Consider the following 13,873-nt stretch of genomic DNA (forward strand, 5'->3'; position numbering starts at 1 on the left):
TGTGCAAATGTTCTAATTTTACGCACGATATAATAAAACAGATTTTCAAATATTTTACAAACTTTTTCAATAAAAACACCTATCAAATCACAATATTCACGACCTCTAAAATAAGTAGACTAAAAACACGAAATAAAAATAAAAAGAGTGGGTCTCATGTGAGACCGTCTCACGGATCATAATCTGTGAGACGGGTCAACCCTACCCATTTTCACAATAAAAAGTAATACTCTTAGCATAAAAAATAATAATTTTTCATGAGTGACCCAAATAAGATATCCATGTAACAAATACGACCCCGTGAGACCATCTCACACAAGTTTTTGCCAAATAAAATTATTTTAAAAACTAATAAATTACAACTCAAACAAATTAAATAAAAAGTATTTAAATATATATTTAATCTAAATAAATATTTACTATGTGAAGAATATTATAAATATTTGTCATATCTTAAAATACATATATACGAAACCAGAGTATTTGACAAAATTGCAAGATCCATATACAAAATATTGAAAAACAAAAAGTTTTTAGAATTTTGAACTTGGTGGAAGTTGCAGTAATATTAGATAATTTTGTTGCGCCGTCCAGTTTACTTAGTAAATTCACAGACTAATGAATCTACAAATCATGTTAGTCGGATAAACCACATTGAGCAAAACATATGTGACAAAATCGTCCGAAAAAATATTGATATATATAAGGAATCGTATTCATAATCATTAATCAAGCGCTCACCTACTCACTCCACCGACTCGGACACCCTGAAAGGCTACTATGTCAAAAAAAAATTCGTATATGTTTTTAGTGGCTAGTGCAATATACATCCTACAAAAATCATCGATCATGAGACCGAATTGGAAAAACTAAGACCAGATAAACAGAAATAAACGAATAATATTTTTTGCCAAGAACATAAAAAATTCCCATATTCAATTTAATCAAAAATTAGAGTGAGACAAGTTCAAGAACTCATCTTTGACAAAGAAAAAGTTTTCTTACGTCGCTAGAGTTTGTCGTAAGGATTAAGGTCATAAACCAGTTTAGAGAGAAACTGAGATTTTACAAGGATGCCAATGAAATGGGTTAGATTTCTTCGGTATGGATCCAATAACCATAATTGGGATTGTTCTCGATCCTATCTATGGGGATGGTCCAGATTTAGCCACATTTGTGATTTAAAAAAAATAATGGACCCCATGTACTTGTGACTAAATCTGGATCTACACATGGGACACTACCCCATATTGTAGGGTGAAATATTCCCCATCATTATCTTAAAATATATATTTTTTTGGAAAGAGGAAGTATCAATGAATTGAATTAATAATAAATTCCTTCTACCTTGAAGACAAAAGAAACAAGTTTATGATCCAATAGTGAAAGTAAATGGACAGAATATAGGAACAACGAATACACAATTTCGTTGCTAAAATATACTCATCAAAGAATGAATGAAGAACAAATCTAATGCTCAGTAATGGCAATCGATCAAAGAAGAGGTGGAGAATATGATAACTTCTTCTTTTGTAGTAAAAGGAAACTTTGGCTGATCCTCTCGATGATCATCTTCTTGGGCTGGAAGATTAAGGTCCAATGACAAAAGATTCCTCGGCCTTTTGACTTCCTGAGACTCTCCGTGGCTACTACTTGCCGCTGGCGGAGGAATTGGCCTGTGCCGGCGCATGTGGCCGCCTAATGCCTGACCGGAGGCGAATTCAGCTCCACACAATGAACATTCATGAACCCTACATTTGTTTTGAGGAGGAGAAGTACTGTGGAAAGCTGGATTTGATAATGGAAGCGAGAGAGTTGATTCTTGCTTGTTTCTTGAAAATGGTTGCTTCTCTTCTATGGAAATCATTGGTTTATTATTGGGTTTTTTATGGCTTGATCTGTGGCCGCCCAAAGCTTGGAATGAAGGGAAACTTTTGTCACAAGTCTTGCACCGGTAGAGCTCCGCCACCTCCACCGGGGGAAGTGACGAGTTTCGGGATTGTCCTCCGGATAAGAGAATCAAGCAGTTAGCCATGTATTCCTCCTCCTCATCCCCACTACTCGGCGTGAGCTCGCCTGAATTATCAGAACGGCCGGAGAATTCGACACTCATCGATCCACCACCTCCAAAACCGACGCCTCCTCCTAGCTCGGCTACGCTATATGAGCTAGCGGCCAACATTGTTAATGCGAGCGGGGAGGAGGGCCTTGGCCGCTTGCTGCGTTTACCCTTGATCATCATCACTTCTCGATCACCTTGCATGATTCTCTATAATGTTTTTTTTTAGCTTAATTCCTTTTCGGGAAATTACCGAATCCAAGCTAAGGAGAAACTTTATTGAAGGATTTTGAGGCTGAATTTTGGGCTACAAGTTAACATGTATAATTTTGTACTAAAGTAGAAATCTACAATATGGAGGATATGTATACATTTATACACATCAATAGAAATCTTTAATTTGGTGTTACTCAAAACTCATTATCTACGTTAAATGAAAAACTAATATTTATATATCCAATTTATCATGAAATATTTAATAAATTCAATGTAACAGATAATTTGACATTAATTCTCCTAAAAGAAAATGGGAAATGGGAAAATAAGTAAGAATTGGTTGGCTAGGAAGCAAAGGGATTGCTTACTTTTTGGGATGGCAATTGGATTCCTTGTGGATGGTTAGAGTGAAAGGCTGGCACCGCAGAATTTGCGCTACCTTCACCACCCCACTACTTATTCCTCTTCGTTTTTTTTTCTACCTATATTTTATTTATTTATTTATAGGTTAATCATATTTTAATTTACTGCTTCAGTCTACCAACCTGCAGTGAGATACAATGAGTGCTATAGAAAATGTAAATCTTGAGAATAATTTTTCTTGATTTCTGTTTTCTCAGTTAATTTCAGGCATTATATCTTGAGTTTGCATTAATATGTGTGCATGAAATAATATAAAATTTGTTGGGTGCAATAATTGTCTCTGCTTAGTAGAGCGATCGAACCGTTATGCTTGAGCTGCTGTGCGGTTTAAAATATTTGAGTTGCATCATTACCACCAGCTATAATTTTTGGTAAAACGACAAGCGCTCGGTCCTACAAAATTATAAACTATTGCTTCATTTGTTTAGAAAAAAAGACTATTTATGACTTTTAAGAAAAGACAAATAAAAAAAACAATTTATTTTAATAATGCCATTAGTTAATCTTAAAACAAAAATAAACATGGAATTGTATTGGGCACCTAAAATGTCAGTAGAGTTGACTTTAAATCATTATTATGAAAGACTTAATTACTAATATGGTAATAATATTAATAGTGGTAATGATTTAATTTGTCGGAGAAAATACATATTCGAATCCCATGCCGGCCACGTTTTGCAATAATGCTGAAACTCTTAATTTTTAATAATCGGAGAAAACATTCTACGTGCAATCCAAGACTAACGCAAACTACGTTCAATAAACGATGTCTTTATTATTATTTCTCAGAACAACTTTTTGAGAAATTTTCAAGTTTGATTACATATATATTTGTTTATCTGTGATTTACTTTATATATTTTCTCGGTTTTAATCGCTTGTCTTTTAATTTTTTGATAATTTTAGTAATTTTTTCATAAATTCCAGTTTTAATCATGTATTTTTTAGTTTTCAATAATTCTAGTCAATTTTTTCGCAAGAATCCTAATGTGGCATACTGCACTGCGACCACGTTAGTGTCACATTATCGTCATGTGGAAAATAACTGAAATTGAAAATTTCAAATATAATAGATTAAAAACTAAATTTTATAATATAAAGAACTAAAATCTTAAATAATTTTTTTAATCCAAAATATTTATTTGATTAATCTGTTCTTTTTTAAATGTTTGGATGAACCATATTTTTTCAAAAAAAAATATTTAATATTTCATTTCTCCAAAATATCATTGTATATCTTCTTAAATTTCTATTTTATCCTTATTTTTTTAAATCTCCACTCTTAAATAATTTTTTGAATCCAAAATATTTATTTAATTAATCTGTTTTTTTTTAAAGGTTTGGATGAACCATATTTTTTCAAAAAAAAAAATTTATTATTTCATTTCTCCAAAATATCATTGTATATCTTCTTAAATTTCTATTTTATCCTTATTTTTTTAAATATCCACTTTATCACTTTGCTTTTTTTTCGAATTTAAAATAAGGTTTGTTCAATCTTTTTATCCAGATATAAAAAACAAAGTTGTTAAAGTTTTATCGAGTACGTACTATAACTCATAGTTTATACTCTTTTTAGTAATTTTGACAATAAAAAGATCTTATAATATCAAACATATTAATATTTTTAAATTATTTAAAATAAGTACATCCAAACACTTCAACGACTTATTTTTTAAATAAGACATCGTAGCTTATAAACTCTTAAAACAATTTATAAGACGTAAAAGTTCATAAACTGTTTTAAATAAATTTAATCAAATATTCTCACAAGAGACGTGTGGTTCTCTTACAAAGGACATGCTCACATAGTTTCCTTCCAAGAAAGACACTAATATATATTAAATTATATTTGTAATAATTATTAAAACTGGATAATTCCATTTAACAACACACCACATATAATAATAATAATAATAATAATAGTAATAATAATAATAATAATAATAATAATATTGGGCGGTGGATTTATTTATTTATTTATTAAAACTATGTATTTTTAAATAAAATGCAAACTGTAGAGATTCTTTGCTTATGTGCTTCGAATATAGGGTTTAGAGCGGAGTGCACGTAATTGTGTATCTTTGGTATATTTTAGCTGTTTACATTACTATTTACTTGTTGACACCACAAGCAACACATTTATTAATTCTATTCTTTTTCATAAAACGAAGAATATAAATATTTAATTCATCAATCAAAATTTTGTTACTTAAATCCGCAGTTTATTTTGATGGGAATATTTAAATCAATCATCAAGAAGAATTTATATTTTCTCTCATTAATTTTATCATAAAAACGTCTTTAGATTATCTACTTTAATTCCTTGTGTTAACCCATTACAAATTTAAATATAATTGCAAATCAAATTTATGTTTTTTCAAATGAATTAAATATATAGTAATCTTACAAGTGAGATACCAAGAATAGTATATAAGTGTATAAAAGAAGTCAGAATTTTTTTTTTTATCAATAAATACATTTATAGTTCAGAAGAGTCTTTACAAATACAACATGTATACTTGGAAGAAAATAAAAATGGCAAATTATTGAGTCAATCCATCCTAGAACGAAAGAAACGAAGATGCCGGATATAGCAATTAACGGACACTTAACATTGAAGAATGTTGTGAAGACCCTAAAAATCTACGTATTTAGTGGCATAAAAAAATGACATAGTGGATAATTAAACATGATTTTATGATAATAAAAACGTGGCTTAGTGGCTGAATAATCATGGAGTAGCGGCTTGATACATGAGATCGTGGCATGTAGTGTGACAACTTTCTATAAAAGAGTACCAATTATCACACATAAATCACATTTCACAAACTTGAATTCTATCAAATTCGGAAAGTTATTCAACAACAAAACACTCGAGCAACACTCTACTAAGTTTCAAGCAAAAGTTTCGTCCAAGAAACAAGCCAAGCAATATCGAATTTTGAACAACACTCGACCCTTGTTTGAGCCAAGTTCGAGCATCAAGGGAATATCATTTCGAGCAGCAAGTCATTCACACTTATTTCGAAAAAAGAACAAGTAAGTGAGCTTATAAGTATGTTAAAAATAAAGATGTTTTTGTTATTTTTGAAATCTCGATCGTACATTACACGTTTTATGACCTTTGATTCTGTATATGTTTCGTTTTGCATGATCCATTTGCTATGTTATGAAAAACTTGAAAATTCAATGTTAAGATTCGAATTAAAAGTGGTTAGGAAATTTCCGAAACATGATAAGATAATGTCATGATGCGGTTGTTAGAGTAGATGTCCTGCAAGCCAACAGTTGGCTAGGGATTTTATTGACTCAGTTGTAATAAACAATCTTTACTTTAATATAAAAACTTTTTAATGGTTTCGTTATACTTTATCTGTATACCCATGCAATCAGCATAGATAAAATCCTTGATTATGTTTGTACAAATGAATCGTAATTCGATGTTGAAACTCATTTGTAAACACTGCATATTCTAAATTCGTTCCTAGTCGATTCAACCGCCTAAAACATGGATAAAGGTCGCTTGAGCTCGAGACTAGCATCTGTAATGTTGTGTAGTGCGTTTCTTGGTAAGAGCATGGAGATGTCCAATCATGCAAATGGGTAGTCATATGATGATTATACCGAACAACCCTCCCTCGAACTTTCCAAGTGGTTATCATTCTTCGAGAGGATATGTCCGTGGTTATGATTGTACACCATTAGTCCTTACGACCCGGGACTATACTGAGGCTCTATATGCTAGGGCTGTGCTTTGACTCGTTTACCGGCTCCAGGAGAGTCATCAGGTGGCGAGGTTGGGTACAATTGCGATACATATAGGAGCCAGTGCATTGTAGTCGGGGATTCACCGCTCACCTACAGGTATGGATATCCTGTGTGATCTAATGAAATAATAGTGCATGGAATATCTGGCCAGAGTATGAGATGTACGTTAGAGAAGGAGTTCTCAAAATAGTACACGCGATGCCACTATTATAGTTATCACATAGTTATCGAATTAATATGCAACCCTCGATGAACCAATGGTTGCACATTCGATCGGGATATATGAGATGAAGGGACCGTACTGTACGTTAATCATAATCGACTGGTTCTTGCAGGCACTATCAGTGATACCTAGGGGATCATGGGGCGATGCTACTAGACGCTCTTACCATGATCCGATGGGTGCAATCAGAAATGAGTTCTGACATTCTTGATCAAGGTGTTGATGAAAAGCATGGGGCTAACTAGGGTAAGCCCAAATAAAGGATTATGTCCTGAATCACAAAGAGTTGTGAACCCACGGCTAGCTGTATCCCTGAACCATTGAGGGTCACACAAGCAGTGGATCGTTTGTTCTCGTTGAGAGAATAAATTCAAGGAGTTGAATTTATATTATGATATAGTAAATTCAAAGAGTTGAATTTATGATAAATAAATTTTGACAAAATAAATTCAAGGAGTTGAATTTATGAGATAGTAAATTCAAGAAGTTGAATTTATGAAATTTGGAGAGAATAAATTCAAGGAGTTGAATTTATAAAATTTGATGATTTAATTTATTAAACTCAAAAGTTGGGTTTATTAAATATTAAATTTTGGAGGTGATAAAATTCAAGGAGTTGAATTTATAATTTAAATATTAAATTCAAATGTTGAATTTATAATGTATTTAATTTATTTTAGCTCAAAGGTTGAGTTTATTAAATAATAAATTAAATATGGTGGGTAATATATTTAATGGGCTTGTAGGAGTATAAGTCCAATATATTAAATAATTAAAGTTTAATGGACTTTGATTAATTAATTAAACTAGTTGGACTAATCCAATTAATTAATTAAGCTATGTTAATTAAATGGGTCCAATTATTTTATTATGGTAATTAGGCCATAGATGTTTTATATAAATGAGAGACCTAAAACCTAGCCTCCATAAGATATGCATCGAGATTGCATTTGATAAGGCATGCATTTTAGAATCTTAAATACTTAATTAATTGGATTAATTAAGTAAATAATAGATTAGAAAGATAATTAGAATATTTTATTCTAATGGCATGCAATTATCTAGAATAAAAGGAGGAGGCATCCGAAAGTTGAGATATAGATTCAAGAATTTTCGGTTTTTCCAATTTCAAAAAAAAAAAGGGCTCTCGAAAATCCTCCAACCTTTTCTCTCAAATATTTCGGCTACCTTGAATTAATTTTAGGGTTGAGCCGTCTCTCAAATTTTAATCTCCAACATTAAAAGTTCTTCCAAATATTCTAGTGCTATTTGGAAGAGGAATAAATCTTCTGGTCGTGGACTTAATAGAAGGAGATCGAAGAAAGTTCGTAGGGATTTACAACAAGAGCTACGTCCGCTAATATCGGTGTAGTTGGAGCCACGTGAATTATTCACAAGGTATAATTTTCAACTCCCTATGAATGTTTATGATAAAATCATACGAGCGCCCAAAGCAAAATATATTTTGATTATCAAAATAAATAAATAAAAATTTAAAACTTCCGCTGCGTTTATGCGTGTAGAAAACCGGGATCCAACATCGGTGTGTTATAATAACCGATATACGGCCTCGACCCTTTATGTGAGTAACAATTAGATACTGATCAGTATATTATGGATAAGGAGATGAATAATAGTACTTTGTATAAGTTGATACTCCAATTACGATATGTTTTGATACATTCTTTCAAATTCTATTTATCTCGTGTATTGATTCATGTTGCGATATGTCACATTTGAACTCAAATTGTATGTCTATTTCGTATTCTTGTGTACAATTGCCCCCATATACCGAGTGTTTCTCCAAACACTCACTTCCTTACTTCTCTCTCTAGATAAGGGCAAAAATCGAGGGGAAGAAAGTGAACAACACATGTTTTGGGATTGGTAATCAAGTTAGAGACATGAAGTTTCAAACACCGATTTTAGTTTTATTTTTCTTTACGTTATCGCTTTCGTAATTGTGTGATACACTATAAAAACAGTTATAATTATGTAATAGATTGTATTTTGGTTATTTTGTGTACTACGTGACTTGTTGTTTTGTAATTTTAATTGTTAAACAACGCGGATGACACGTCTCGGTTTCGGGATGTGACAAATCTCACGTACATTGAGATATATTGATTCTTAGATTCACATTTAAGAAAATGTTTTAAAAGTAACATGAATTTTTCCGCAGGGAGGTAATCATCAATAAAGACCATCCTATTGCAAACTGAGTGACATGAATTCACCACCTATTGCAAACTAGGTTTCTTAGGTATAATATCTGTATAGTTGATCTTTAAGATTGTGATTACCTCCGTGTAAGCCACCGCAGGCCGCAGAGGATTCCAAGAAGGGTAATTTGGGAAGAATCGTACCACGGGTTAGTTGTGGGTTGTGATCGGATGAACCGGCTGCTTCTGTTGGGCCATAAGTGGCGGGCTGCCCTTTTGGAAAAACCATGGGTAAGTGGTGGCTGTGTCAACCAATCTTGGTCTCCTGCTTTTATGAAGTATGTACCAATTTTGAAACGTGACGAAAATGCTATTCTCACGTTAATATTTCAAGACGTGGATCTGAGAAATTAATCAGCTTTGCCGATCTCTTGTACAAGACACCGACAGCAGCAATTTTATCTTCAACATTCGGTTCTGTGCTTAGGTACTGTAACAAGTGCAACTCCATGTCATACCTTGTGGGAAAATGTTAGATAGTGATTACGAGATCGCCGATCTCGTATGGATCGAAGAACATAGAAGAAGAACACTCAATACTCATACGTAATCCTATATACCTAGGACTAATTAAAATAATAATTTTTTTTTCATATTATCGATCAATTCTCGATTTTAGTCGGTTAATTTGTATTTTTTAAAATTTTAATCAGTTTTTGTCAGAGTGACGATAGTGTATTAAATAATGAATTCTTAATTGTACATCATGACCTCTATTCTTGATTGTTGCATTTGAAGCTTTTAGCTTTGTGATTCTTCTTTTCTGGCTTTAAAATTACTTGAACCGTCTCACTTGACAAGTATGTCGAGGATTGCATGGTCCCATTGTTGCATGCACCCCATTCTTTCTTGATTTGTCCCCATTTTTTCTTGGACCCTTTTCACCATATCTTTCGAGTAATCGAACTTTCTTCATCATCTAATTACTATTATTAGTTCGCTAATTTCCAAATAATATATGAGAAATGTTATTTATATATATATATATATATATATATATATATATATATATATAATTTGCTCCGAGTATTCAATTTGCATTAAAAATATTCATTGTTACATGCAAACAATAAGCTGCTTCTTTATTCTTTTAAGAGTATGTCTTCTGTGAGAAGTTTTCATGAATCTTTATCTGTGAGACGGATCAAACGTACCGATATTCACAATAAAAATTAATATCTTTAATATAAAAAGTAATATTTATTCATTGATGACCCAAATAAGAGATTCGTCTCACAAAATATGACCTATGAGACTGTCTCACACAAATTTTTGTCTTCTTTTAAAGATACACGTATAAATACCAACAAAACATATATAATGGCGAGTAAATTTTTTAAAAAAATGTCTCATAATTTGTTTTTTTCATACCTACCTCCATGACTGGCGTCAACATATAATGATTAACTAAACAATAGGCTGTAAGAATTATTGTTAATTATGTAAAAAAAATACTTATTATAATTAATTGTAAATTAAATAAAAAAAATTGTCAGCCACCCACCCCGCCATGCACCCCGGACCTGATTGCTATTTTCGAAATGGGAATGAGAATATTAATATAAATTTGATCTCTGCGAATTTGGATTGGGGAAAAGTAGGCTTTTTTTAAAAATATAATAAATTTAAAAAGTTTTTATAAAAATATTGTAATTTGAAAACGTTTACAAAACTATGGCAATCCGTGAGAATCCTGTTCCGGATTCTGCAGCGACGGTTTTGTAATCCGTCGCAATTAGCGACGGTTTTGTAATCCGTTGCAAACAGCGATGGATTAACTTCCGTCGCAAACAGCGACGGATTAAAACCCGTCGCCCATAGCGACGGTCTTTTAATCCGTCGCTATTGGCCTGTTTCTCTACCCCTTTCCTTTTTATTTTATTTTATTTTTTGTTTTAAATAAGTCTGAATCCGGTGCAGTGAAATGCGGATTGTACTATTTTTATAAACACTTTCATTTTACAACATTTTTATAATGTTTTATTTAATTTATAATATTTTTAAAAAAACCGACAAAATATTGCATGATATTACTGTAAATAATAATATTGACGACGTATGATTAATGTACTCCGTTAATGTCTAGACACAAATTTTTTTAAAATTTTTTACTACTAACAGCAGCGCATATAAACATGCACACTTTTAGTAATACTATTAACGACGTGTTTTTATTGTGCGCTGCGAAAATTGCATATGTTATTTTAACAACACACATAAATGCATTCTGCGGATATTACTATGCAATTACTATGTTGTTAAAATTACATATGCAATTTTCGCAGCGCACAATAAAAACACGTCGTTAATAGTATTACTAAAAGTGTGCATGTTTATATGCGCTGTTGTTAGTAGTAAAAAATTTTAAAAAAAATTGTGTCTAGACAATAACGGAGTACATTAATCGCACGACGTCAATATTATTATTTACAGTAATATCATGCAATATTTTGTCGGTTTTTTTAAAAATATTATAAATTAAATAAAACATTATAAAAATGTTGTAAAATGAAAGTGTTTATAAAACTAGTACAATCCGCATTTCACTGCACCGGATTCAGATTTATTTAAAACAAAAAATAAAATAAAATAAAAAGGAAAGGGGGCAGAGAAACAGGCCAATAGCGACGGATTATTAAACCGTCGCTATGGGCGACGGGTTTTAATCCGTCGCTCTGTGCGACGGAATTTAATCTGTCGCTGTTAGCGACAGATTGAAAAACCGTCGCTAATTGCGACGGATTACAAAACCGTCGCTGCAGAATCCGGAGCAGATTCCCGCGGATTGCCATAGTTTTGTAAACGTTTTCAAATTACAATATTTTTATAAAAACTTTTTAAATTTATTATAGTTTTAAAAAAAAGCCGGGAAAAGTAGAGATGGGAGAGAGATACAATTCACAAACCCACCTCACTCTATTGTCATCTCTACTGAGCCCAAACACCGCTTTCTTGAAGGCTGCATCCTCCGGTCTCCTACACAATACGACAAGAAACAACATAAATATATTATAATCGATAAATTCAATAATGGTTTTTATTAATGTTAGTTATCTCATGTCGGTTGGATAAAATTCCTGAAAGTTACATATATGAACTTGAACAATCTTTTCCTTTGAACTAGTTTTTGGAGTTGAATTAGGTCCAAACTCTAATTTTAAGTTGATATCATAATCAAGTTCTATCATTATGTGTTGGACTGCCTATAGTTGAGCCACTCGTTCTGTCTATAGTTGGTTCATATGAAGTTGTCGTTTTCTGTAATATATTTTTTTCTGAGGGAACTTTTCTTGTAATATAGATAAACAGATTTTTGTTTCTGTAATATATATTTGTCTGAGGAAACTTTTCTTGTAATATAGATAAACAGATTTTTGTTTATTAAAGATAAATGAATATGGGTTTATTGGGAGCGAAATTTCCTCATAAAAAACAAACATAAGTGTCATTCTAGCTAGTAGTAATGTTTGGTAATAATAATTTTTTTTTTAACTTTTAATTAAATGTTCGATTGATATTGCTAGCTAGTAGGATTTTGTTTTTCATATATTAATTGTTTAGCGGAATAAAGCTAATCTATTCATGATGGTCAAACAAGGTTGTTAGATTAACAAGAAAACTCGAACGAAATTGCGGAAAATAATAGAACACGATGATACAGATTTACTTGGTTCAGATTGAGATCAATCCGACATCCAAGGATCTGGGAACACTTAATTGAATCCACTAAAAAAATGAGTTATACAATATTACAATTCTCATAAAGTCACACCACCGAGCTCTCAAATCTCAATACAGATCTATACATGTATACCGAGTTTGTATATAGTGCTCTGTCTCCCTTGCTTCCCCGATTCCAAGATCAAGAATCTTAAAGAGAATAAAGAAAATAGATGATATTTGGATATGTTTTCAGATAATATACGCGAAGAAGAAGGAAATTACGATTGTTAATCGACCTTAACCAACTCATCCTTATTTTAATTCGTTGGCTTCTAAGATTAGATATCACATCCGTTGGATGACCAACTTATAGCCATAAGCAATCTAAGCCCTCCAATTAACAAAATGAGTCAAAATAAGTTTTCACAAGGGTCCTTGGACCTTACAATGAGGTACTATCCCACTGAGGAGAATGATCAAGATTTGATCACATATGATTTTTCATGTGAGATGTACATAAATAATACGAGTTACACGTAAATAACGGTTGTAACTAAAACCAAAATACTCGTTTAGGTTTGGTTTAATTTATGTTTGATTCGGAAAAATATCAACTGCAGCTGCTTAGTTTCATTTAAACTAAATTGATCGTACGATGATCACCTCCTCCACTAGTGATATAAATCTTTGTCGATGCAAAAGAGGAAGAGACTTCAACCGTGGATCGGCCGGGAAGCTGGTCTGTTAAGTCAGGCAATGACATGAAATGTCTACTCCAAGAAATTATTTAAAATGGGTCGACTCGAATTAAAATGTCAAGAATGGGGACCCTTTTTTGAAAATACAGTCAAACAAATGGATAAATCATAAATGTGCTTTATTGGAAACCCGATACCCATCTTCTGCACAAATTCATGCTTCCACGCACTAATTTTTTTTTCCCTTTTTTTATTTCATTTTCTTAAAAAATTATATTATTTTTTTAATTAGGAAATTGCCCGCTTTATTGTCAAGAATCCAAGGACGTTGAAAACGTATACGATAAAGCAATCTATGCCTAAGAGCATGTGTAGCCAAATTCAATGATAGATGGCCCACTCTATTTTCGAATTTCCACACTAACAACATGCACAAAAAGTGACGTGATTATTATTATGATTATTATTATTTTTTTAATAAATTAATTCCTGATATAAATTTTTAAAAAAATATTTGGCAACGACGGAGTGATAATATCATCAAGAAAATGAAAAAATAGAAATAATTTAATGTGTAGGGCCCCAATGTCGTTAATTAT

At 31.9% G+C, this 13,873-nt stretch overlaps 1 protein-coding gene across 1 annotated transcript; it reads right to left on the bottom strand.

Annotated features, from left to right (window-relative positions):
• Positions 1-1,332: 1,332 nt before the first annotated feature.
• On the bottom strand, positions 1,333-2,338 carry LOC140837991 (zinc finger protein ZAT5-like). Its single transcript, XM_073204076.1, has one exon. The coding sequence runs from the start codon at positions 2,261-2,263 to the stop codon at positions 1,478-1,480; it is 786 nt and encodes a 261-aa protein (XP_073060177.1). The 5' UTR covers positions 2,264-2,338; the 3' UTR covers positions 1,333-1,477.
• Between the last annotated feature and the right edge of the window lie 11,535 nt (positions 2,339-13,873).

Source organism: Primulina eburnea, chromosome 8 (genome assembly GCF_022965805.1).
Source record: "Primulina eburnea isolate SZY01 chromosome 8, ASM2296580v1, whole genome shotgun sequence".
NCBI lineage: Eukaryota > Viridiplantae > Streptophyta > Magnoliopsida > Lamiales > Gesneriaceae > Primulina > Primulina eburnea.